The sequence below is a fragment of the Rissa tridactyla genome, chromosome 7 (genome assembly GCF_028500815.1).
Source record: "Rissa tridactyla isolate bRisTri1 chromosome 7, bRisTri1.patW.cur.20221130, whole genome shotgun sequence".
NCBI classification, from domain to species: Eukaryota; Metazoa; Chordata; class Aves; order Charadriiformes; family Laridae; genus Rissa; species Rissa tridactyla.
The window spans coordinates 57,054,950-57,079,129 of record NC_071472.1 but is presented as its reverse complement, the minus strand read 5'-3'; the positions used below and the strand labels follow the sequence as shown (position 1 = coordinate 57,079,129).

The 24,180-nt window shown below is 49.9% G+C and overlaps 2 protein-coding genes across 2 annotated transcripts in view; one reads left to right on the top strand and one right to left on the bottom strand.

The window, feature by feature from the left end:
- The window catches only part of CASTOR2 (cytosolic arginine sensor for mTORC1 subunit 2), a 138,738-nt gene extending 114,641 nt beyond the window's left edge, over positions 1 to 24,097 (top strand). The window contains exons 3-9 of the mRNA XM_054207660.1: positions 1,040 to 1,233; positions 2,000 to 2,132; positions 3,479 to 3,602; positions 4,180 to 4,290; positions 5,655 to 5,737; positions 7,189 to 7,283; positions 13,055 to 24,097. Coding sequence (XP_054063635.1) covers positions 1,040 to 1,233; positions 2,000 to 2,132; positions 3,479 to 3,602; positions 4,180 to 4,290; positions 5,655 to 5,737; positions 7,189 to 7,283; positions 13,055 to 13,120 — 806 coding nt within the window. The 3' untranslated portion in view covers positions 13,121 to 24,097. The remainder of the gene's footprint in view (positions 1 to 1,039; positions 1,234 to 1,999; positions 2,133 to 3,478; positions 3,603 to 4,179; positions 4,291 to 5,654; positions 5,738 to 7,188; positions 7,284 to 13,054) is intronic.
- The window catches only part of RCC1L (RCC1 like), a 21,105-nt gene continuing 20,736 nt past the window's right edge, over positions 23,812 to 24,180 (bottom strand). Inside the window, exon 12 of the mRNA XM_054207658.1 lies at positions 23,812 to 23,896. Coding sequence (XP_054063633.1) covers positions 23,870 to 23,896 — 27 coding nt within the window. The 3' untranslated portion in view covers positions 23,812 to 23,869. The remainder of the gene's footprint in view (positions 23,897 to 24,180) is intronic.

The following is a 24,180-nucleotide window of genomic DNA, read 5'->3' as shown; positions in this document are numbered from 1 at the left end:
GATTTATATTTTCGGATTGCTGGGCTGCTTCTAACCTCTGAGCAAAGTGTGTAGGTTTCTGCTGGGACCTCTGCTGCGTCTTTGCTGGCTGGATCTGCATCCGAGGTCAGGTTCCTTATGCCAAGTAGATTTAACTGGGATTATGCATTTGTAAGTCTGGATCTGGATCTGAACTGTTTGTTTCTATAATTTGCCAAACCAAAATCCAAAGTCCAGAGAGTCTTGGAGACGCTTACAGCTTCATTCCAGAGTCCATGTCTGGTTTTACGGGCTGTTAATACATTAAGGTTTCTTTAAAACAGTTAATAATTTGTATTAAATGGTTTAGCCGCAGATTTTTAACTACTTAATGACATTAGACTAGAAGAAATGGAATGGAACTGGGGTTATTCCTAAAAAGATTTCCATTATTTTAGCATGTGATCAGCTTGTAATCTCTAGTGTATACCTTACACCATCCATCCCTCACAGACCTGTGTGCCTCTTCTCTTCTGCTTTAGATTTGGAGGCAGCAGCCCACAGATCCATAGGGTACCTGCTCTGCACCGCCCAAGTCTTGCGCTAGTGCCCAGGCTGCTCTGTCAACCTCCATCTCAAGTCCAGGAGAACAAAATTTGGATTTAGGGTAGGAAAAAGGAAACAAAAGAGCCCAGAAAAGCTTAAATTATGTATTCAGAGAAATTGTACGATAGAGGAGATTTGAGTTAAGTCAAAGACCTCAGGCTGTTTCCATGTGGGGAAGTCACCAGTGCTGGTCACCAGCATCCAAGCAAATGGCTGAGGCTCATGTCATTCCCTGTGTTGTCCTTGAAAATCTGTATGACTCCTGCAGTGGAAGTTGATGCAGTCGGTATATCTAAAAAGCGGCACGGTACCAACCTGAGAAGCAGTGTGGGAAGCCCAGGAGGTTGGCTGGATAAGTGGGCTCACCTCATTCGTTGCACTGAGGTCTGTGCTAACCACATACGGACCAGCTGGTGGAGCTGTCTTCCTCTGCCTCTAAAACAAACCTCTGTCCTCCCCCTCTGTCTCTTTGCAGAGCTCCCTTCCTCGGAACACTTGAGCGTGGCCGATGCGACATGGCTTGCCCTCAACGTGGTGTCTGGCGGAGGTGGCTTCTCTGGCTCCCAGCCCATCGGAGTGACCAAAATTGCCAAGTCAGTAATAGCACCCCTAGCTGACCAAAACATCTCAGTGTTCATGCTCTCCACCTATCAGACGGACTTCATCCTGGTAAGAGGACATGAGAAGACCAGGCGGGGTCATCTGCCAACAGCTGAACGCTCAGTTGGGCAGTTTTAATGACATTTCTGGGAACAAGTTGTTTGAGGAGCAGCAGAAGTACCAAAGTCTGCTTTCGCCAGAGCTCTGTGGCTTGTAGTTAGGCTCTCTGACATCTCAGGAGCTTTTCCCATGGGATGGGGCATTTGTTGGTACAGGTTATCCAGTGTCTAATGAGGGTGCTGAGCCCGCACTGCAGTCTCTCCCTTAATGGAGGCACTGGCAGCATTTCCCACCGTCTCTCAGACATCAGTGTTCTGAGAGTTAGAGGAACATAGTGTCTGCTGTCAGGTTGGCTGGTGATGGCCAAGAGGCTACAAAGTTGTTTTGGGGATAGACAGACAAACTGTCTTTCTGTCTCAAACACATGCATGAGCATGCACACAGGGCACGGCCACAAAAGCTTTATTTCATTGAGAAACAAGGCTAAACAACAGGCAGTGCTGAGTTCTTGAAGGTTTCCTGGAAAAGAGGTGAAACCTCTCTCTCTTAGAAGTCTCCACAGCCTTAAAAGCACTGTGGTGCGTAATCCTACTGATATTTGCAGTGGTGTCACCAAATGTGCTTCTCTAGACACGCATTCCGATGGCAATTATCCTTACACACCTGCTGGCTGAAGCAGGAGTGATGTGTCCACTTTTCTGTGCCCTGAGAGTACGTGACCTCCACTGCAGTGCATTCTCTCTTCTGGTGCATACCATCCTGTTGTCAACTTCAGGTACGTGAGCGAGACCTGCCCTTCGTGATGCACACGCTGGCTGCTGAGTTCACCATCCTCAGAGTAGTGAACGGGGAGACAGTGGCTGCCGATGACCTTGGGATAACAAATGGATTTGTCAAACCAAAACTGGGTAAGGACCAGCATGGGCTCAGCTTGCCGGGGAGTTGGTCTCCATGACATGTGGGGGTGAAAGTCTGCCTCCTGCCTTCCTTCAGCGTTTTGGTGAATGTTTATCCTATTGTAAAGTAATAAACCATCTTAATACATGCCCGAGTCTATCCCAGTTCAACCAAGGATTTGAGTAGATGCTTAACTTTCCGAGCAATGCTGATGAGCTTTGCTGAATTTGAGCCTTTTAATGCTAGTTTCACATCTTTAGGGAAAACACGCCTTTTGTAGGACAGAAGGTCCTACAACAATTCATTTCAGTTGCAAAAATAATGTTGTTTGTAGCCCATACTTCCAGGTTTCAGCATTTCAAAGGAAGATGGCTTATGTGAAAGCTTGCTTAAGTTTGCAGTGACTGATGCACAGAGAACAGTGTGCTTCAACTTTCACACTTCAGTACCTGTCAGGATCAAGGCCACTGTCAACCCAGGGCCTTCCCTGGGTTGTTTCCCGGTCTAGAGTACTGGGATGTTTCCAGTCTAGAGGAACCAGCATCAAGCAAAGGGCACAATCAGGAGAAGGAGCTATTTAAATACATATGTTTACCTACACACCTGTGCGTAATTTTGTGCCCATAACCAAACAAAGCAGAGATCAGTTATTATGAAGTGCCATTCAGCCTCGTCACCCAATAGCTATAAATCATCTTGTTTAAGAAATTGAGCCTTATATAAAAAGCGTGAAGGAAGGGCACAGTGAAACGCACATTGATTGTGCACAGGTATGCCATTTGCTGTGTTGCGTGGATGCCTAAATACTGGCTGTTTCTCAGCTACTGCTTGCAAACAATTTTGCCAAGCTGCTGCATGTCAGATGTTTTTTGATTTTTGTAGATATTATGGCAAAATCGACCCTCAAAGGAGAGAAAAGAGAAGGTGTACTGCCAGCAACCACAGCTGGAGAAGTGCCCTCCGTAGCCCTGCCTTTTAAATGGTGGAAGCCTGAATTTATTTCTACTTCTCAGTTTGTATTGCCACCTCCTTTAGCTTGCCCCTTGTCTCACGTGGGGCTTTAGCTTGCCCCTTGTCTCACCCAATGTCCTGAAAACCCCTGCGAGCCGAGAGCTGACCTGTGCCCCGTGCAGGGCAGGGTACTGGGGATGGTCTCACCCTGTACCCCAGGGAGAACATCGCAAGAGCAAGTCCCTGTCGGAGAACCAGCAGGGCTTCAGCAATGAGGAACTTTCTTGCAAACACTGTCAGTTTTCTCTGCGCCCGCTGCCAGTGCATGGATAACGCGTCTGGTGGGACATGAACCTGCTGCAGACACGGCTTCATGGTTGTGTGTGTCTGCTTGTGTCTCTTTCAGTTCAGAGGCCTGTCATTCATCCCCTTTCCAGTCCGAGTAATATGTTCTGTGTCACCAGCCTGGATCCAGATACCCTTCCCACTGTTGCTACACTCCTAATGGATGTCATGTTTTACTCCAATGGGTAGGTCCCAGCAGGGAGACGGGCTCCTGGGGGAGGTGTTGCCGGCGTCTGGAGGCACAAATTCACATTGTTCCTCCAGGATGCCCAGGGATCTGCTGTGGCCTTATGCTGCTGCGGTGCTCTGCGCTTAGGCAGGGAGGTTTCACAGGCTCAGGAGGGTTTTCCTGACAGGTGGAAGCCAAGTAGGAGAATGAGGGTGCCCAAAGATATCTGCTGGCTTTGGAAAGCTGAGCCTTTTCAGATTTGAGCTAAGAGCAGCAATGTGATCAATGTGCAACGTATCCACATATGACTGCAGGATGTGCTGCTGCCCATCAGTGTCTGCAGCTCCTGGCCCACAGCCTCCTGTGAGAAGACCCTGGGGCAGGGATGGGAGAGTTTTGTCCATTGTGGGGACTGGCATTTTTTGCCCTTGCAAAATCAAAAAAAAATAAAAAGCAGTATAATGTGACGGGACTCAGCGTCACCTCCCTAAGTCAGTGTATGAACATTTCTGGTTTCACTGGCTATATCTACTTTAAAAGCCTTCCTATGTTCTTCTAGCCACAGTTAATGCTGTTCTCTTCCCTTTCTTCAGAGTAAAAGACTCAGTGGTGGGCAACGAAGACTCGGGACATATTCGATTTTTCTCCTTTTCTCTCATTGAGGGTTACATCTCCTTGGTCATGGATGTCCAGACACAGCAGAGGTGAGCTTTGGTCTTAGGGTCTCCTGGACCCCAAAAAAGCACCTGGGATGTTCTCAAAGCAGCAGGAAGCAGCTTAAGCTCCTCCGTGTTAATTCTTGTGAGCCTCATTTTGTGGGTGTCATGTGCCTGTACACCCTGTTACTTTTCTGAGTGAAGTCTGGCATGTTAGTTCCAGCTCCTGAATTTTGGGCTTGTCTGTCCAAGCCCTTAGTGAAATCACAAGCCAATGTAGGGTTATCGCACTTTTGAAAGAGGGGCACTGGATCAAAATGATTCTGATGTTTTTATTCCACTGTTCATTAGTTGTGCTCTTAAGAGCAAAACCAAAAAAATGTGGTGTACGTGGTTGAAGTTTAACTGCTAAAGGCCAAAAGTAGGGTGGGGGTGTCAGTGCTGCTGTCCTCCCGCTTTGCTTTTACACATGGCTGGGCTTGGTGTGGATTCTCGTTGTGATGATAATGTACTGAGTCATCCCTGTGCAGCCGGAGCCTGCGTTTGTCTGGCAAGGCGAAAGTCAGCCAGGGAGCAAATATCCGCCTGTTTGTGTGTGTGTGCTTCTGCAGCCTCGCATCACAGAAGTCTCTGAGGTCTGGAGGCTAGACGGGATGCTGTGCTGAGGTACAGCGCATAGATTTGCTTTTGACACACAGCGCAGTGTTTGGTTTTGGTTCTTGCCTGCCCTAGGGACTTGTTTTGCAAACTATTAATTGCCCTCTTGAAAGTTTCTTAGACCTTAATTGGAGTAAACCTGTCTGCCTTCAAGAGAGGCTAGAGGGTTGGAGCAGCAGCCTGGTGCTTGGGGAATCTGGGCAGTCAATTCCGTCTCGCACAGACTGCCTGCGTGGCCTTGGGCAAGTCTCGTAGCCACTGGTCTTCTTTCCCCTGCTAAGAAATGGGGATCTCTGCAGGGATCCCAGGGACCTCCTAGGGAAGGCGTGAAAAAAAGCACTGATGATGCTCAGACACAAAAACAGTGGTTCACGTGGCAAAGAGAGAGGTATGGGAAATATTTTGTCCCTAGGTTTTTCTAAACTTAGCTCAAATCAAGCCTTCAGATTAACGGTCTCGACCTTTGTAAAGCTGGGGCATGGCCTGTTTTCTTAGAAATCTTTTTCCATGCCTCTTTGAGTGCCTGTGCACACTTCCCGCGTCAGATGCTGGTTTACCACGGACATCTGGAGGGGCAGGCAGGTGCATCTGTCCCACCTGCCTGCAGTTTTCTCAGTTTCACCGAGCTACCACCGCCACAGCTATTGTTGACTTCAAGCAGCACAGGGATACAGGAGCAGCAGCATCCCTGCAGGCAGAATCTCACACGCTGCTGTGTTTTAATTGCCACGTTTGGTCTTCCTTTTCTTTTACAGATTTCCTAATAATTTGTTGTTTACAAGTGCATCTGGCGAACTCTGGAAGATGGTGCGGATTGGTGGGCAGCCTCTTGGCTTCGGTAGGTAACCGTTTGGGGGATCAGTTGGTGCACAGGTAGTCACTTGCCTCAGGGCCTTCAAGGATGATGGAAAAATCTATCTGAGGCTTTGTAAGAGCCAGCAGCTTAACATGACTTTGCAAGCTGAGATTTTCCAACAGGAGGAGTCTGACTCCTACCTAGTCAGACTTCTAAATATACTTTGTAAAGTGCTACGTGCTTGACAGCTCCGTCTAAATTGTATTCATCTGCTGGACTTTGGAGGTAGCTACAGCTGGGTCTCTAAAGAGGAAAAGTGGACAAAGAGGCGGCATGGGAATGCACTATAGATTACTGAAATCAGTGGTCAGAAAGCATGTCGTACTCCAGTGCAGTCCTTGGGCAACTCCTTGGCTTTAGTAGGTTTAGTATAGATTTATAGCAGTCCAAGTGGGAGTCCTATTCATGGACCTGTTTCACATCCAGTGCTGCAAATATTTTCTCTACTCAAAAGAATATTGGACCTAAGTAACACAGAGTAAATACTTCACATCTGCGGAAGTGTTCTTGTTATTTTTATATCCCCTGTAATTTTACGGAGTCCGATCTGAATAGTGCAACAAAGGCCCAATTTTCAGAAGATGCTGGGGCTCCTTCCCATGGTCTCTGAAAGAGTTACAAAATACAGGCTTCAAAGAACATTTCTGAAGAATGTTTGGCTAATTTTTATATTTCATTGCTACTTCTACGCCAGACAAATGAAACTAGCAAGAAAGAAATTTTCATGCACCTTGTCTTTTTGCATCTTAGAGGCAAAATATGTAGAAATGGCATGGTACCTGTCATCGATGGGACATCAGGACAACTGCCAGCCCCCTAAATGTGCGGTTTTTAAATACGTTAGCTTAGAGTCAAGTTGAAATGTTCAGTTTGGATCAGGGAAACTCAGATTTCATCTGGAAACAATGTACCATTGATGTGCCATGAACAGGACAGGGGAACCTTCTTAATTGGCATGAAATCCTGTCTCAGAGGCTATGGTGGTCTAGGAACCAACCATGTGTCCAGGCCAACCAGCAGGTCAGCATCTCCTCTCTCAGAGATGCAGGACAAAGTGTTTAATAGCAACAACTAAAGAGAAAAATAGAGGTTAAGGGCATACGAGACTGTCTTTGGTGCTTCCTTCCTGAATGTCATTAATTGCCTTTCTTTGGACCTCTGAAAATCATTCCAGTTCTAATGTTTTGTGCCTTTGGGGGATTTACATTTCTCTGTAACAAAAAGAAGGCAATAAAATCAAATGTGCAATGTATCCTTGTGGCCCAAAGAACCTGATTCCGTGAGAAAGCACACATTTTACCACGGAGATCCCTTCTGATTGGAGTTTCTGAAGACAAACTCCTTCCTGTATATGCACAGAACTGGTGAGACCCAGGAGTGCAAGACTGGCAGGTGCCCTTCAGACAATGACTGAGTTTTTATCTCCCCCACAGATGAATGTGGAATTGTCGCTCAGATTTCTGAGCCTTTGGCCGCAGCCGACATCCCAGCCTACTACATCAGTACTTTTAAGTTTGATCACGCGTTGGTGAGTATCAAGACAACTTCTTTGAAATAGGGGAGATCTTTTCCTTGGGAGAAAACTCATGATGAGAACATCATTTCCCATCTCAAGAGCTTGTTGGAGTGCCTTGGCTCTGACCTAGCCTAGCAGATACCTCTTTCCAGCCTCTTGGCTGTCAGGTGCCCTGGGTCAGAGGCTCCTGAACCAAGCCCAGCCCTACCCCAAGGCAAAACAGCATTAGGAAGTGTCATTCTTGCAAAGGGCTGGTCTCAGTCCTTAAAGACCTGTGATGATGGAGACTTCATACCTCCCTGAGCAGTCTCTTCCACTGTGTCACTCTCTTTTATTAGAAACAGCCACAAACCCTCTCTGTTTTCCTGCAAGTGTAGTGGGACGCTCCAGGCTCTTGGGAGGATGCCTTTGCATGTGGGAACTATTTTGGAAAGTCTCCCAATACCAGACCCCTTCCTTCATCTCTTGGTACCCACACGACCCTAACCGTTGTGTTTTGAGACCCATCTGTGAGTCCTGACTAGCTCTGCATCCTCCTCCTCATGGTGTAGGCCTTTGATAAAAGAGCAATAATTGGCAGCACAGCTAGGGAAGGTGATTTTGAAGCAGAGAAGGGTGTTGCCGTGTTTGTTTTCCTGAGTACCCACAGCAGTTGCAGCACAGTCATCAGCGTGAGGGGCTTGCCGTTTGTACAGAGCTCTCTTCTCTTTTATACTGGCGGATATTTCACCTTCTAGGCATTAAGTCTACCTCTGCTTTCCTTGGTTGTATAGGACATCTTCAAAAATAAAGAATTTGCCCGAAAAGGGAAAATTGTTACGCCTGTAGCCACAAACAGGATGGCATTTGAGTTGGAGCCCATTCCCCAAGTCCTGAGGGAGGGAGTCAGTAGCCCATGCACTAACCAAGCTCAGCTGCTTTGTGCTTTTGGGTTTTTTTTCTTAAATGTGCCCTTTATTGCTTTATACTCATCCTTTCATCACTGTAAATTCACTGCCCAGGCCCTACTTTTCACCTTTAAAAGCTCCAATGAGTTAAGGGCGGGTTTTTTTTCAGCTAATTACTTTGGTTTTTCACAGTTGGTGTGAACCATTTGCAGCGTACAGGTCATGCGTGTAAAGAGTAAAAGTAAATATTTTTCCAGATGGCAAAGGTCAAAGTGTTTTGTATGTTTGTCTTATTTTCTTGAATATTAACTGTGCTGATAAGATAAGCTAATAAAACACCATTTTAAAATCAATACTGTTAGCTTTGCCTCACATTCCTCCCTGTTGTTGTGGCCCCAGGTGCATGCTTTCTGGGCAGAGCACAAGGTGCAGAGTGCTTCTAGTTGTCAAGTGATATCTGGAGAGCTAAGCCCTGTCAGTTAAAATAGATATTTCACTTAAAACTTGTGCCATACAATTGTGATGACTCTGCAGGCAGCGCCGCCTTTTAAAAGTGTCTCATCCTGCTGCATCTGAGCCTGGCAGATCCCTGCCTCCAAGCAGCTGGCAGGGTATTATTTGGGCCATGCATTAAGGTCTGCAGATCTTCCTTCCTCAAATCAGTATTTTAGCATTTTCCTTGCTTCTTGCTGTTTTCTTTTCTTATGGTTTTAAAAGCTTTTTCATCTGGATAGTGCTATGTAAAATCCTTTCACCGTGTGGAAGGTGCGTTTCAAGCCCTGCTTTGCTTGACTTTGCTCCGGGAGTGGTGGCTGGGCTGTGTGCTTGCTGGCTCTCCGTTGGTTTTGTTGGCTAAGACCCTGACCTAGGTGTTGTCACGTTCTCCTTAACTTTGCTACCCAGGCACCTTGACTTCTAGTGACATTTCTCAAGGTCTAAGTGCATCTTGAATCCTTTCTCTACATCCTCCTTTTTTTTATCAAGGTTGTTCAGTACTTATTGTCAACAGTAAAAGCTTATTCATAGAATCATAAAATCATTTAGGTTGGAAAAGACCCTTGGGATCATCGAGTCCAACCATCAGCTCCACTCTACAAAGTTCTCCCCTACACCATATCCCTTAACACCACATCTAAACGAGTCTTAAACACATTCAGGGATGGTGAGTCCACCACCTCCCTGGGCAGCCTGTTCCAGTGTGTAACCACTTTTTCGGTGAAGAATTTTTTCCTCATGTCCAGTCTACACCTCCCCTGCTGCAGCTTGAACCCATTCCCTCTTGTTCTATCACTAATTACCTGTGAGAAGAAACCAGCACCAATCTCTCTACAATGTCCTTTCAAGTAGTTGTAGAGAGTGATGAGGTCTCCCCTCAGCCTCCTCTTCCTCAAACTAAACAGTCCCAGCTCCTTCAGTCACTCCTCATAAGATTTCTTCTCCAGGCCCTTCACCAGCTTCGTTGCCCTCCTCTGCACTCGCTCCAGCACCTCGATATCTCCCTCGTATTGAGGTGCCCAGAACTGGACACAGTACTCCAGGTGTGGCCTCACCAGTGCTGAGTACAGGGGCACAATCACCTCCCTGCTTCTGCTGGTCACACTATTTCTAATACAAGCCAGGATGGCATTGGCCCTCTTGGCCACCTGGGCACACTGCTGGCTCATGTTCAGCCACTTGTCAATTAGAACCCCCAGGTCCTTTTCTGCCGGGCAGCTCTCCAGCCACACTTCCCCAAGCCTGTAGCGATGCATGGGGTTGTTGTGGCCCAACTGCAGGACCCGGCACTTGTACCATTAGCATTGGCCCATCGGTCCAATCTATTGTTCCCTTTGACCTGAGCTTTTTTCTCCTGTGCATCTTAAGGTGTTTATGTTGCTTCATTTTTTCTTTGACCTGGATGTTAATACTCAGGTCTTCCTGCAGTGCCATAGCTGTAGAAGTTTGCCCTGGAAATCAGGACCTGTGCTTGAGAAGAAATCCCTTTGGGAGACAACGCTGAGATGAGAACCTCCAGGTCTCTGGTGTTGTCCCCTGGGTGACGTAAGGTTGGACTGGAGAGAGCTATGGTTTCCAGCTCCCTCTAGAGAGAGCAAGTGAGAAGAGTCCCTTTTCCAGGTGCTCTGCTCTTGCTGCCTCACGCTCAGAGGTACCTTGCTCTTCTTCACCAGCACTTTGCATCTAATGAGGCTGAAGCTAGGTCTGAGACGTAGTTTGGAACTTTGCTTTTCCCTTCACAGTAGATGCTTTGATGTGCCGTCTAGCTGACAAGTGAACGTGTTGCACCAGCTGCCCTGGGATAGGGCTCTTTTCTACGGGGCAGAGAGGGGTAGGACTTCTCTGCTCGTGTCAAACTAGGATGTGTCCTACAAATCAAAAGTGTCCTGGAGAAAACCCGGCCCAAACATTTGCGGTATGATTGATACCGTTTCCTTGACGTTAAGGGAGTCAAGCGTTTTGCAGTGGATGCAGGATCAGCCCATTGTGTATAAGTGAGGAGGTGGGTCCGTGGGCCAGAACTGGCCGGTTCTGCTTCCTCCTGCTTCTGTACCGCACTGAAGGAGAGTATGGAGAGACCTGCTCTTCATCCGCTGGGGCTGGCTAAGAAAATGTGCTTTGCAAAACTGATTCCTGTGTCATTTCTCATTATCTTCTGGAGCGGCAAAGAGTCATCCAGCTTCTTCCAGTGCAGTGTTCAACGTACTGGGGAAAATGGTGGAGGGAAGGCAGTGGAGAGTCCTGTCTCGAAGCCCGTTTTCCTATGGTGGAGGTTTCCTGGGGTTTTCTTCCTAACCCAGAAGAATTTGATGTATGTTTTAAGATTATTTCCTTCCTTGGCCAGCTGACTTTTGTTCACACATCATCAGAGTTACACACTCCTATTCCATCTTCCCAATGGAAAATTGAACGTTTTTCTTGTTATTTCTCATGGGGCCTTTTCCCCAGTTTTGTTAAAAAGTTGCAGAAAATCACAGTCCAGGTGTATTTCCACTGTCTGAGTTCTGGAGGGTATCCAGTGAATCCAGGTATTGTGCTCCTGGCCAAGGACTCAAATACCTCACGGAGGAGACAGTCCCTTCTTCAACTTACTTAACATGAATTATTTTGGCTTCTTGCAGCAGCTCACAGCTAATTTATTTTTCCCCCAGTCCCTTTTCCACTTTCCAAGAGCTGTTACCTGCCTGTCCCCTGAGTGTCGTCTTTGAGTTTATGTAACGGTCAGATGCCTCTTTCCTGTCTGATGTACCTTTGCTTGTGATATTCTTTTCTACCGATGACAGTCGCTCTGAGATCTTTTGCATCTTCTGTTACAAGGGGTTTTTCTTGCCGTAAGTCTGAAAAGACACCCACTAATAATTTTGTGTATGGACTTCATAGAATCATAGAATGCTTTGGGTTTGAAGGGACCTTAAAGATTCTTCAGTTCCAACCCAGGGCAGGGACACCTCCCACCAGCCCAGGTTGCTCCAAGCCCCGTCCAACCTGGCCTTGAACCCCTCCAGGGATGGGGCAGCCACAGCTTCTCTGGGCAACCTGGGACAGGGGCTCACCGCCCTCACAGCAAAGAATGTCTTCCTCAGATCTCATCTCAATCTCCCCTCTTCCAGTGTAAAACCATCCCCCCTCATCCTACTGCTTTGCTCCCCTCCCTGCTCCAGAGTCCCTCCCCAGCTTTCCTGGAGCCCCTTTAGGGCCTGGAAGGGGCTGGAAGGTCTCCCCGGAGCCTTCTCTTCCCCAGGCTGAACCCCCCCAGCTCTCTCAGCCTGTCCTCCCAGCAGAGGGGCTCCAGCCCTCCCAGCATGTCCGGGGCCTCCTCTGGCCCCGCTCTGACAGGTCCATGTCCTTCTGCTGTTGGTGCCCCAGCGCTGGAGGCAGCGCTGCAGGGGGGTCTCACAGAGCGGAGCAGAGGGGCAGAATCCCCCCCTCGCCCCCCTGCCCACGCTGCTGGGGATGCGGCCCAGGATGCAGGTGGCTTTCTCGGCTGCCTGCACACATCACTGGCTCATGCTGAGCTTCTCATCAACCAATATCCCCAAGTCCTTCTCCTCAGGGCTGCTCTCAATCCGTTGTCTGCCCAGCCTGTATTTGTGCCTGGGATTGCCATGACCCAGGTGCAGGACCTTGCACTTGGCCTGGTTGAATTTCATGGGGTTCACACGGGCCCAGCTCTCCAGCCTGTCCAGGTCCCTCTGGATGGCATCCCTTCCCTCCAGCGTGTCAACCACACCACACAGTTTGGTGTTGTCGGCAAACTTGCTGAGGGTGCACTCAATCCCATGGTCCATGTTGCTGACAAACTTCTATGGTTAAGTCTCATCACTTGACTGCATAAGAAAGCTCAGGTGCTATGCCACACGATTTGGGACCCCCCACCCTGAGCAGACTGGCAGTTCTCTTCTTCCTTTGATGGACATGTCCCCCTGTCACCCATTGTGGTCCCCCTACCTACACTTACAGGTCCCAAACCTGCAGGATGCTTCACAGAGCCTCATGGGGCCCTTTGGCAGCCACATAAATCCATCAGCACAGGCACCTTGGATGGACGAGCTTCTGGCGTACAAACGCTTTACCAAAAAAAGGAAGGGAAAGGAGGGGAGAGGAAGAGGAGAAGGAAAGGAAAAACCCCAAACCAGTTGCCTCCCCACCAGCAGGCACCATACAGAGAGCAAACCAGCCAGGTCTCACTTACAAGGTTTGCTCCTAGGGGTACCATGGATTAACACCTTTGAACCAGAGAGTGTCTCTTGTAGATGGAGGCCTTTCACAGTGGAGTTCAGATGTCCACAGCAAAGTACCTGGCTCCTTGGGACTGTTCTGGCTTCATCTCCTGTGTCTCCTTTCCTTGTCATCCCTCCCTGGCTTTTGCAAAGCATGACCTTTCTTTTTGTTTTCTTGCAGGTACCTGAAGAAAATATAAATGGTGTGGTCAATGCACTCCAAGTCAGTCAAGCTGAAAAGCATTAGAAATCTTCTGAGCTGGTTCCAGATGCTTTTTATTATTATAATTATTATTATTATTATAATTATTATTATTATTATTCTTTTTTTCTCACAGTATTTCTTGAAAAATCTGATTCCAGAGAGTGACATGAAAAGAGACTGTGGAAAGTTGAGCAGAAACAGCTCCAATAAGCCTTTGTTTTAATAATAATTATTATTATTATTATTATTATTATTATTATTATTATTGTTATTTTATTAAATTTATGAGCAAGGGGCAGGAGGAAAAGGAGTTCAGGCGGTTTCCTGGTGTTCAGCTCCAAGGCGAAGTATAACCTGCCCACATTCTCGGTGCAGGAGGAGCTGCCCGGGGACACCAGTCTCTCCCCGACGCGCGGCAGTGTGGATGGCCATGGGCGCTCTGCCGAGAGCTTGGCGGCACGGCTGGGACAGATGGGCCCGTGCTCAGAGAGAGCCCTGAAAACCGTAAACAAAATGAAATGTGGAATTAAACAGAAAAGACGTCGCATAGTGCTGGCTTGTCTCCTCGCATCAGACTTTCTGAGAACTGTCCGTCGTTACATATGCTGAGATAGGATGGAAATTGAGTTCTGTTTTCCCAGACAAAACCGTTTGGCATTGGAAAAGGGGCAAATATCCAGCTGTTTTTTTAATTTTCCCCCTTTCCCTTTCTCTCTGCAGTCAAACCCTGCTCTGAGAAAGCCTGGGCAGGGCAGCATTGCTGTGGCCCACCTCCTAGCTGGTGGTGTCACCAAGACTTCTGTCTGCATTCAAACTTCGCTGTTTTATCTCAGTTTTCCCCAGTCACCCTCCCACTGCCCCCAGTGTCCTCCTGCCATGTCCCCTGCTCCAGGGCAGCTGCTGTCCCCTCGCCCCCACATCAGAGCCATCCCCAAGCCCTTGTGCCCCAGGGCCAGCAAGAGGAAGGAGGCACCTTTTCTCCTCTCCCCGTGGGCTTTTTCCCATCCTCTTTGTACACGTTCATGGGGGACGCAGGATTTCCCGGAGTCCCTGGGTAGCTGCTCCTGCACATCCCAGGCTACCTCGGCCAAGAGCCGCAGTGCGTTGTCCCCACCTAGGCCAGGAGGGTGCCCAAGCCCTGCTGGGTCCCTCCTGCAGTTTTTCATCAGCTCCTTCATCACCAACGTGGAAATCGCTGCCAGATGGGGACCTGTCTGCGGGGGTTTTTCCATTGGGTTCAGTGGGCAGCCCTTCAAAAGCAGAACGGTGCTGAAAATGCATCAACCCCAAGGCGTTTCCTTCTGGTCCTGTTGTGGGAAGGTGAGGTGGGCATTTCCCATGGAGCTTTTCCAGCCAGGAGTGTGTTTGCTCTTGGCCAGAGCCAGCGGGAGCAAGGTCTCCAGGCCCATGGTGGCACTTGCTTCCAAATCCTGGCTGTCCCCAGCACCATGGAGGATGGCAGGGACCAGTGCCAGGAGAGCAAGCGTCACCCAAGACATAGGTACCAGCAGTCTGCACCGTGCTGTGACCATGCAGTGAGGGGTGGTGAGAAGGAGAAGCCGTCTGCAGAGGACTCTGCTTCTGTGTCTAGGAGCCCAAGCATATCTTGTGTTTCTAGATTTCTTCCCATTTCATTTTTGACACGAAGAAATTGCAGGCCTTACAGTTTTAATGAGGGCTTTCCAGCTTTGCTTCAGAGACAGCCTCTAGCATGGCTTTCCTGAGGTTGTGTCTTGCAGGTTTGAGCTGGGGTTTTGCATTAATCTGGAGGCAGGAAGGAAGTACCTGAGATCGTGCCACAGGCATGGTTTGTACTGGTGCGTAGGACATGCAAACAGGTCTATACTGGTGTGTAGACCTGCAGACACACACACACTGGCTTACAGCTTGCTGTTTAGTTCTCCATTCCTGGTATTGGAGGGCTGAGCTTAACATTTGTCGTTTCTTGTGCTGCTGGACCCAGACATTATGTTCCAAATCTTTCTGATTTTTCATCGGTGGACTGTTTTGTGGCAGCTGGGCAGGGAATCAGAGCATCCACAGGAAAAAGCACGGGTAACTTTCCTTTGTAGGCCCTAGCTCAGTGAGAGCATCCCTGCTGAGAAACACTTAGACACATGTTTAATACTTTACCAAACAGTTTGTTCTGCTGTTCCTTTACATGGGTTTTCAGAATTGCCCCATGATGCATTATATTCACTCCAGATTTCTGGAGTAAAGGTTTATTCCAAGTGCGGCACCATGCATCTCCATGGTCACTTGCGAAGATGCTTTGGTCTCCTGCCGCGAGGATGCAGCACAGGCTGTGCGGGGCGATATGTAGAAAGCACTCGGAGGTGTTCTGTGGGAATCTGCGGGGCGTCGTTGGCAGCGCGCTGAGCTGAAGGGTGCGGCAGGGCAGTCGGTAGCTTTCCACCACATAAATTGTTGAAGAGTTTCTCCTTGGGATGGCAGATTGGGGTGTTTGTAGGACTGCGCGGGATTGTTTTGGAGAGGGATACCAGCAGGTGGGTTGGTGCACAGCTACTGAGTTCCCAGCCAGGCTTTCTGATCGGCCAAGGTGAGCCCGAGCTTCCTCTGTGTGCGTGGACAGTGTCACTGGGACAGGGTCGTCTTTGTGCTCCCGGGTTTTGTCAGCCATTGGAAAATGATTATTTAGCCACTTTCCGCACCAGAGAACAACGTGCGTTACGCTCTGCCCATGCTAGTGCTGCTTGCTAAGGACCGCGACATGGATGGTAAGGAATTACTTGAAACGAGCATCAACTTGCTGAGCCTTAAGAGAAAAAAATTGGTTTTAATTATTTTATTGTTTTTTAACTTTGCACTCAGGCTATTTTAGAGGTTGATTTTTTTTTAATTTAGATTCTCCACTTTTTTCCCTGAGGGAGTCAGCCTTAAATGTGCAAAATCTGTAGAAATTTTGGGGGTGTTTCAAAACTTCCCAGAGCAGGTTGATGTCCCGGCATGAGAAAGTTAGCCTGAAAAATTCACAGGGTGTCTGTGCCGTCATCCTCGGCTTCACCTCTTTATTTCCTCTCTTGTTTTGTCCTGAGAACCAAGAAGATTGTTTCAGACAACTTGGGGTAGTTTGATGCCTTTCCTTTAGCGTTCCCCACATCGCTTTGCTGGTGGGAACTGAGTTACTCTGAATTCAGCCAGAATTGTTGAACCTTGCACCAGAGCCTAGGAAAGGGCAGCCCGGCGTATGGGCAGGACCCGTGCAGTGGTGTTGCTTCTGAGACCTTCACTGGGTAAGGCGGGAAGGGGTCTGTAGGGGCTTTGTTAAAAAAAAATTAATATAATAATAATAGAAGAGCACAGTGCTGAATGAGCCCAAAGCAGTGGCTCTTAACGCTGCTCAACAGCTCCCACTCTCCCGGCACCTGGCCTTTGGGGTGGGGGAAAAAAATTGAAGGGTCTTTTTTTTTTTAAATGCCTTATGATACTAATGTCTCTGAGCATCCCTGGCATTGCGCTGTTTGACGCTCAGTGGATAAAAGGAGGAATATGTCCTAGTGGGACGCCCTTCGGCTGGGAGCTGCATCGTGGGAAGCCCGGGTTACCCGTCAGCTGCCCCGAGCATCTCGCGGGGCTGCCTGCAGGGTCTCACCCCTATCACCCCAACACTGCCGGACCCTCCCCCTGCCCTCACGGTTCCTCTCGTTGCACAAAAATTCACCAAACAGCCAAAATGCAAAAAGCGTTTCCAGCGCTGCAAGGAGGGGTGGGCAGGGAAGGAGGCCGCAGCCCTCCTGCGCCCTCCTTGTTTCTCCGAGGCCTTTGTTTTCTTAGAAACGTCAACCTTTCTCATGTTGTGTGTGTTACTATGTAGGTTTTTGTCTTTTTTCCCTGGCCCCAATTAGGTTTTGGCTGCAGATTCCTTTCTGCTGTGCAAGTGTGTGTGTATGTTCATATAATTGTATAGTGTTTACATAGAAATACTTAGTATGTCTCTATTGTACACTTATATCTATAAATACCTGTGGTTTATGTTCGTATGGCTATATACTGTACATAGCATATATACTTGAGCAATATAGGTTAATATATACTGTGTGGGTACATGTGTGTATACTCTAGGCACACGCTCTGTGTGTGCATATATATATGTAGTAAGTACTGTATACACACATTTATTCACCATATATTTTTAATTCAAGTATATAGGCAATATGAATACTTATGCTCTCGGGATTTCTCTCCACGTTTTTAGGGAAGAGCAGCAGCGAAGCTGACCTGGAGCAAAGCTGTGGCTCCTCCGCCTGCAGCGCGCGGGCAGAGACGCCCGCCGGTGCGCAGCTTCCGAAACCCCCCCTTCCTCTTCAGTTTGGTGCCTCAAGCACAGAGACTGTAGGAAAATTGCTCCTTTTTCTTCATACATATTTTAGTTGCTACCCTGAATTGCTTCAGACCATTGTTTGCCAAGTGCCTGCCTGGACCCTGGAGGGTTTGCAATGGGGCTTCCAGTCCCTGCGAGCCCCGAGGCTGGCTGTGGGCACCGGCCATGGGGAGCACCTCCTGAACCTCCCGCCTGACAGGTCTTCAGCACGGCCTGGGCTTGTCGCCACTTTTCCGCCGGAAAAGCTCATGGTGGCCTTGCCCAGCGTCTCCGCGCGAGGCTGCAGGTGCGGGGTTTCCCGGTAGATGTGGCTGTTGGTGGCTCAGGGGCCAGAAGGCAACCCACAGCTTTGGTATTTTTTGGGAAATGCGTACTTGTTGGCCTGTGAGGAGCTTTAAATCAGTGGGTTACTTTTAAATAGATGGAAATGTTGGAGGGTCTTTTCCCGTTAAAAGTTAAGAGCGGCTGTTTGAACTCGGTGATTGGAAGTGTGTGGTCTCATAGTCGGAGTTGCCTGCTGACCAGCAGAGCCGTCTTAGGGTCTAGGTGGGAAAAGGTTTTTACCCAAAACATGCCCTAGTTTCATATTTCAGTTTCCTTTTTGAGTTGTGCAAATATGAATGTATGCAGGTTTGCTCATTGTTGTTGTGAACATGAAAGCATTTTCATTCTTTTTCTTCTTTGAATCAAACAGACCTCCTCTCCCTGCCCACCCCAGTAGCCCCCTGGGGGTGCATTTCTCCCCGTAGCACCATCCCAGCAAGGGTGGCACGAGCCCTCCCAAACCCCCGCTATTCACAAAGCCTTCCGATGCTCAGCCTCTCCTCAGGGGAAAGCCTCCAAGTCTGACCGTGTGTTTTGAGGTAATGGTGGTGTTGGGCACTGTGGCCAGAGGGGTTAGTCACGTCCTTGTGGTTTTTCCCATCCATGTACCCACACGTACTGGTCGAGAGCACCGGGGCATTCAGCCTTCCTACTTTAGAGGTCAACGACTTGAGTAGAAGGTGCTGGGTCCTGTGTCGCCACAGCCAGCGCTCAGTGAGAGCAAATGTTCCTGTTGTGGCACTGGATAATTGGTATTTTCTGATAATGGCAAGGGAGAAATTCTTCGTTCAGCCCAAGCCTGAGCGTCGGCTGCTAGCTCCCAAGCGAAGGTGTCCTACAGCAGCATTCAGTGATGGACAAGAAATCATTTTCTGATGAGGATTTCTTTTTTCTCTGTTACTGTGACTATTGTGGACATCTCCAGTAAGCAGCTTAAGGCATCTCACTTACCTGCTCCAGTCCTGCCTGCAAACGTTGGATTGGATTAAACTTTTATTACCTGCTAGAGAGTAAAACCCAGTAATCCTTTGCCAAACAGTATTTACGTTTTATAGCACGTGCCGGGGTGTGTTTACATTGGCTGAGATGTGCAGATCTGCCTCCGGATCTAGATACCTTCTCCCCATGAGCGCCTCTGTCTGTCTGTCTGTCCGTACCCGGCGTGGGCCCTGTGTGCCGGGGGCCAGCACCGTCCCTCGGGCGTCCTCCAGCTCTGAGCCGGTACCAAAATGCTCCGTGCGCGTCCCCAGCGAGGGCTGTGGGACCTTCCCGGGACACCTGGGAGGGGAACGCTCGAGTGTGAATCTTGAGTTATTCTGCCGTCTTCAGCCCCCCAGTGTCCATCCCTTGGCCTCCTTCTTTATTTAACCTCACTGAAGCACAGCACCATTGAAATACCAGCTCTGTCAGCACAGGTGGAGAAAAGGGCTGGGTTCTGCAACATGGGACCTGCGCTGGAGGCTGAGCAGCAAATCCTTGCTGTGGCAGCAATAGGCCCTGCAGAAGCTCTGGCGAGTGTGGAGCGATGCACAGACCCTGTCTGAAGCAGGGGAAATGGATGACATATGTGTCAAACAAAGCATATTATAATTTTAGGGTGTGAATGTGCAGAGAAACATACCTCTTTGGAACATACAGAGCCAAGATGTCCCTTTCTTGGTCTCTCTAGACAGCACCAGCCATTTCTCCTGCAGGTTGGGAAGATACTTTGTATACTGAAGCCTAGGACTGAATGTTACGTTGTAATTGCAGGTTACATGTAATAGCTTCTCCCCAATAGCTTTGTAAATTCTCTTGTGGAGGTTACCTGTGCTGCTGCCTGCCCTGGGTTTGGTGAGAGCCCTGCGTTTGGTGAGAGCCCGACCTGATGGGGCACAAAGCCCAGACATCCCCGTCCCCGCTGACGGCCCGTAAATTCTGTGGCCGAGGCGCAGGGAGCCGGGGTGGGACGGCAGCCGCACACCTCCTGCCCGGCCGCAGCGTGGCACGGTGCAGCCCAGCCCGGCCACCCCAGTGGGGCTGTGGTTGCAAAGCAGCTGCTGAATTCCCTAGGCTCCTTTGGGTTTGGGGGTTTTTTTCATCCTTTTTTAGCTTTCTGCAGAATTTTGTAAATGAAGTGTGGGTGGATTTTGGATGGAGCTGGACAGAGATGCCCAGCAGGAGTCTGGCAGGATTGAAAGTTTGAAATATCTCCGAGCGCGGAGCGGGCGCTCTTTGCTCCCCTCTGTCTCAGCTCTGTCCTCTGGCTGCACCACAGGAGAGCCCGTCAGCTGCCCAGTGTCCCTTTCCAGGCACATCCATCGGTTCTGCCAGTGTCCTCCCAACCCTAAAAGATGATGCAAAAAAAAAGGGCACTTTTCGTCCTTCATTTTGGTGGGGGCAGTTGCTTTTTTCCTCCCTGTGTGGATGTGGCAGACGCAGTGTCTCTTGCACACCGCATTTGGGAAGATGCCGTCAGAGGCTGGCTGTGGTTTGGGGTCCCCCTGCTCCGCTCAGCTCTCTGCTGCTATTCAGCATCTTCAGGATTTGAAACCAGCTTTCTGCAACTACAGTAATAAGCTTTTTCTTTTTCCCAAAGGATTCCTACCAGCTCTTTTGTAACTTGAAAAATGTGGTTTTCCAGGTATGTCACTCCCTGGCCATTGTGGGAATGCTGCTGGAAGCACCCCACTTGCCAGGATGGCTCCTTTGGGCCCCAAAAGAGGAGTTCAGGCCCCAAAAGAGGAGTTCAGCCCTGTTTGCCTGCTGGAACTCGCTGAAGCAGCCCCCGGGCTCAGGCTGGTGGAGGCTGCTCTGGGGGACAGGGCGCACACGGAGATACAGCCTTGGCAAACGGAGCCGCTTTGCCTCCCGTGTCCTCGCTGCCCACACAGAGTCACCCCCATCGGCTGGAAGGGGGCGTGGAGGGAATTTCCCTTTTGCTGAAGAAAACCAGCAGTCTCCTGTCTGGGTTTGTGATCGGTGGGAAGAGCGAAAAGAGCATTTGTGTTGTGGTTTAACCCCGGCCGGCAGCTAGAACCACACAGTCACTTGTTCGCTTGCTTCTCCCCGTCCCGAGTGGGATGGAGAGAAGAATCGGAAAAGTAAGGAAAACTCATGGGTTGAGCTAAAGGAATTTTAATAAGTAAAGCAAAAGCTGTGCAGACAAGCAAAGCAAACCAAGGAATTCATTCCCAGCTTCCCATCGCAGGCGGGTGCTCAGCCATCCCCAGGAAAGCCGGGCTCCATCGCGCCTAACGGTGACTTGGGAAGACAAAACACCGTCGCTGCGAACGTCCCCCCTCTTCCTTCCTCTTCCCCAGCTTTATATACTGACCAATGACACCATATGGTATGGAATATCCTTTGGGTCAGTTGGGGTCAGCCGTCCGAGCCGTGTCCCCTCCCAGCTCCTTGTGCTCCACAGCCCATTGCCAGTGGGGTGGGGTGAGGAGCAGAAAAGGCCCGGGCTGCTCAGCAGCAACCCAAACCATCAGTGTGTTATCAACATTACCCTCATCCCAAACCCAAAACGCAGCACTATAGCAGCTGCCAGCAAGAAAGTCATCGCCATCCCAGCTGAAACCGTGACCATTTGCCATGTGGGAAGCAGAAGGAAGGGGTGAGGGGGCAAAGGAGAAAATAAACACACAGCTTTTTGTTGTAGTTGTTTCTTGTAATTATTTTTAAGACCAGCCTTGTGATTTTTTTGTATTTTTGAGGTCACTGGAATTACCTAAAGACCTGGCTCTGCTGCTACACTTGTGGGAACTGCAAACCCTCCTGGGTGGCGTTGCCTCGGGTGGGACTGTCAGGGACCCTTCCCATAGCAGCTCAGCCCCGAGGCAACGGGTGCTCGGGGTGCTCCCACCCAGCCACGCTGTTCCTCTGCAGCAATACGTGTCCGCTCTCTATTTAACTAGTGTTCTTGAAATCACTGAATTTTGAACATCTCCATTCTGGGAGCAAACCTCTGTGTTTTCCTTGGCAGGGAGTGTGGGTCGGTGCTGTTCCGTGGGTCCCGCCTGTGCCGGGCGGCCAGGATGGTGCTGGGTTGGGAGGTTCAGTGTATCAAACGGCCAGCTCTGCAGTAGCGGTGTCCAGTTTTTCCTTTGACCGTTAGGAACAGACACTGTCTGCTCCGGCTCGATGACCTCCACCTTGTAGTTTTATCGTTAGAATTAAAAAATGCATCATGCCCTCGCTCTCTTCCAGACCCTGCCCGCTAGGAGTCCCCTCTCCCGAGCCACACCGTCTCCGTTCTTCCTTTCTTTGGGTTTTTATTTGCTCTGCATTTGGGAATGGAGGAGCACATCAGGGGGCCAGGGTCCTTTTGCAGCTCCCCAGAGACACTGCAAGAATCTTTTCCCGGTGTGTCTGGTTGTGCTGGAGACGGGACTGCCCTCGCCTCTCACCCGAAAACCTGCTACTGCTGCTAAAAATGATATGCTGACCCGATGGCTGCTGGTATTGGGGTGTGAGTCTGCATTTGAGTGCTGTTAGTGCCAGGATCAGGGGCCTGGCAATGCAGAGGGTGGTGGCGCTCACCTGCCTCTCGCCAGCCCAGGGCTCTGCTCAGTGTCCCCTGTCCCCGCTGCCTGTGGCTGGGTCACTCCTCCTGTCGTCCCTCCCCGGTGCGTGGGCTGCAGACTGGGATTTGGGGTTCGTGAGACAGGGAGTTGAGGAGTGTATGAGCACCGTGGCAGCTGTGTTTTCTGTCAGCGCATCCTCATCCTCCTTGGCGCTGCGTCTGCAGCAGCCAGGATGGCAGCGACAGCGAGGGGACGCTCATCCCGTCCCCCCGAGCAGTGGGACGGCCATGGCTCTTGGGACAGGCAGGGGAGAAGGAGGCTGCCGGGCAGTGACTCATGGCAGGATCCGGCTTTGGATGCTCTGATGCAGCCTCTGGAAGAGCCTCTCTCCTTCCTTCTCTCCATTAACTCCCCAGGTTGTCTGCTCTCCCCTTGTTTTCACTAAAATTGGGGGCGGGAGGGGGCAATGACCTTGATTTGGTGAACACGCTCACCTGCTCCTGCCACCGAGCCGTGCCAGCAGGTCCTGGTGGTGCTGGGATCTGGGGTCTCACCGGTGCTGCAATGCCCGGGGACCACGCTCTGGGTCCGCAGCATCACCTCGGCTGCGGCCCCGCAGCACGGCCCTGGCTCACGTGGGTTGTCTCCTGTGCTTTGGGCACCGTAAGGGACCTGGGAGGGCTGATGTGGAGGGAGTGTTGCGTGGAGGAAGCCTCATCGTCCTCACCAGTGCTCAGGGACAGGTGTTTGGTTTGGTTCCGCTGTCGCCCTGCGGGTCACGGTGCAGGTTTATGCCGTAACTCCATTGCGCTGGGCACATTCAGAGCTGGACGGGTGTGGGGGGCTCAGCCCTTCCACGGCCATAGTGCATCGCCACTTCATTAGTGTCTCAACTGGCTTCAACGAGATGAAGCATTTCTCTCTTTCTCTCCTTTTTTTGGACTTAAGAAGGAGGCTAAATTTTCCCCAGATCCCCAGGATGGCTGTAGCATTAACTCAAATTTCTAGAACTGCCAAGAGAGCAGAGAGACCGCCCAGCTAAGCCCAGGGTCTGCCCCTCTGCTCCCCGGCTGCTTAGAACGGCCATGCTGGGCAGCCTGGGGAGGAAACATAGATCTTTAGGACCTTCTTAAAAAAAAGTTATTTACAGAAATACCACTTCTGGCATCAGACACCCACCAAACTGGCTGAGGTCGGGCTGGGGATGCCAGTAGCCCTGGGCACCCCAACTCCTGCAGCCTCTCCTCCCTGCTCACCTCTCCACGGGAGCCTGTCCTTTGCCGGGGGAGCAAAAAAATGCAAATTTTTTTCCCCCCTTTAATTACCAGACTAAGGCAAACCAACTGGGGAGGGGAGCCCACCCTCTGCTGCACCCCCTGCTCCAGGCTGCTAGTGTGGGCAGCGCTGGCTGCGCTCGGTGGGGCATAAGGCACAGGGGACACCAAAAGTGTCGGTGGCCTTTGTGCCAGCCTCTGGGCGAGGGGCACGTTACAGCGCGGGGCGGAGGGAGGGGTGGCAGCAGCTGAGGATTGTGCTCTGGGCACGACCTGCGGAGCTGAGAAGTGGATGCTTTGCTTTCCCAGCGAGTGCACACGCTTGTTTTCTTTGCTGGTCTTATGCTGAAAAGCTGAGATTTATGTACTGTATGGGGGGAAAAAATAAAAGAAAAAAAACAAACAAAAAAAAGAAAAAAACCCTAATGTTCCAAAATAAATGACAGTATATTTTGTACTTTGTAAAGTGTTAATTAAAATGAAAAAGAATAAGAAGTGAAACATACGCTGTCTGCTTTTGTACTGATCAAACTGATGAAAATAAAGCAGAGCTTGGCATTGTCTATAAGATGTAGCGCATCCTTTTTTATTGACCGACTGCCACGCTGGGCCTTATTCCCACCACTGCCCTTTGCCTACATACACCCACGT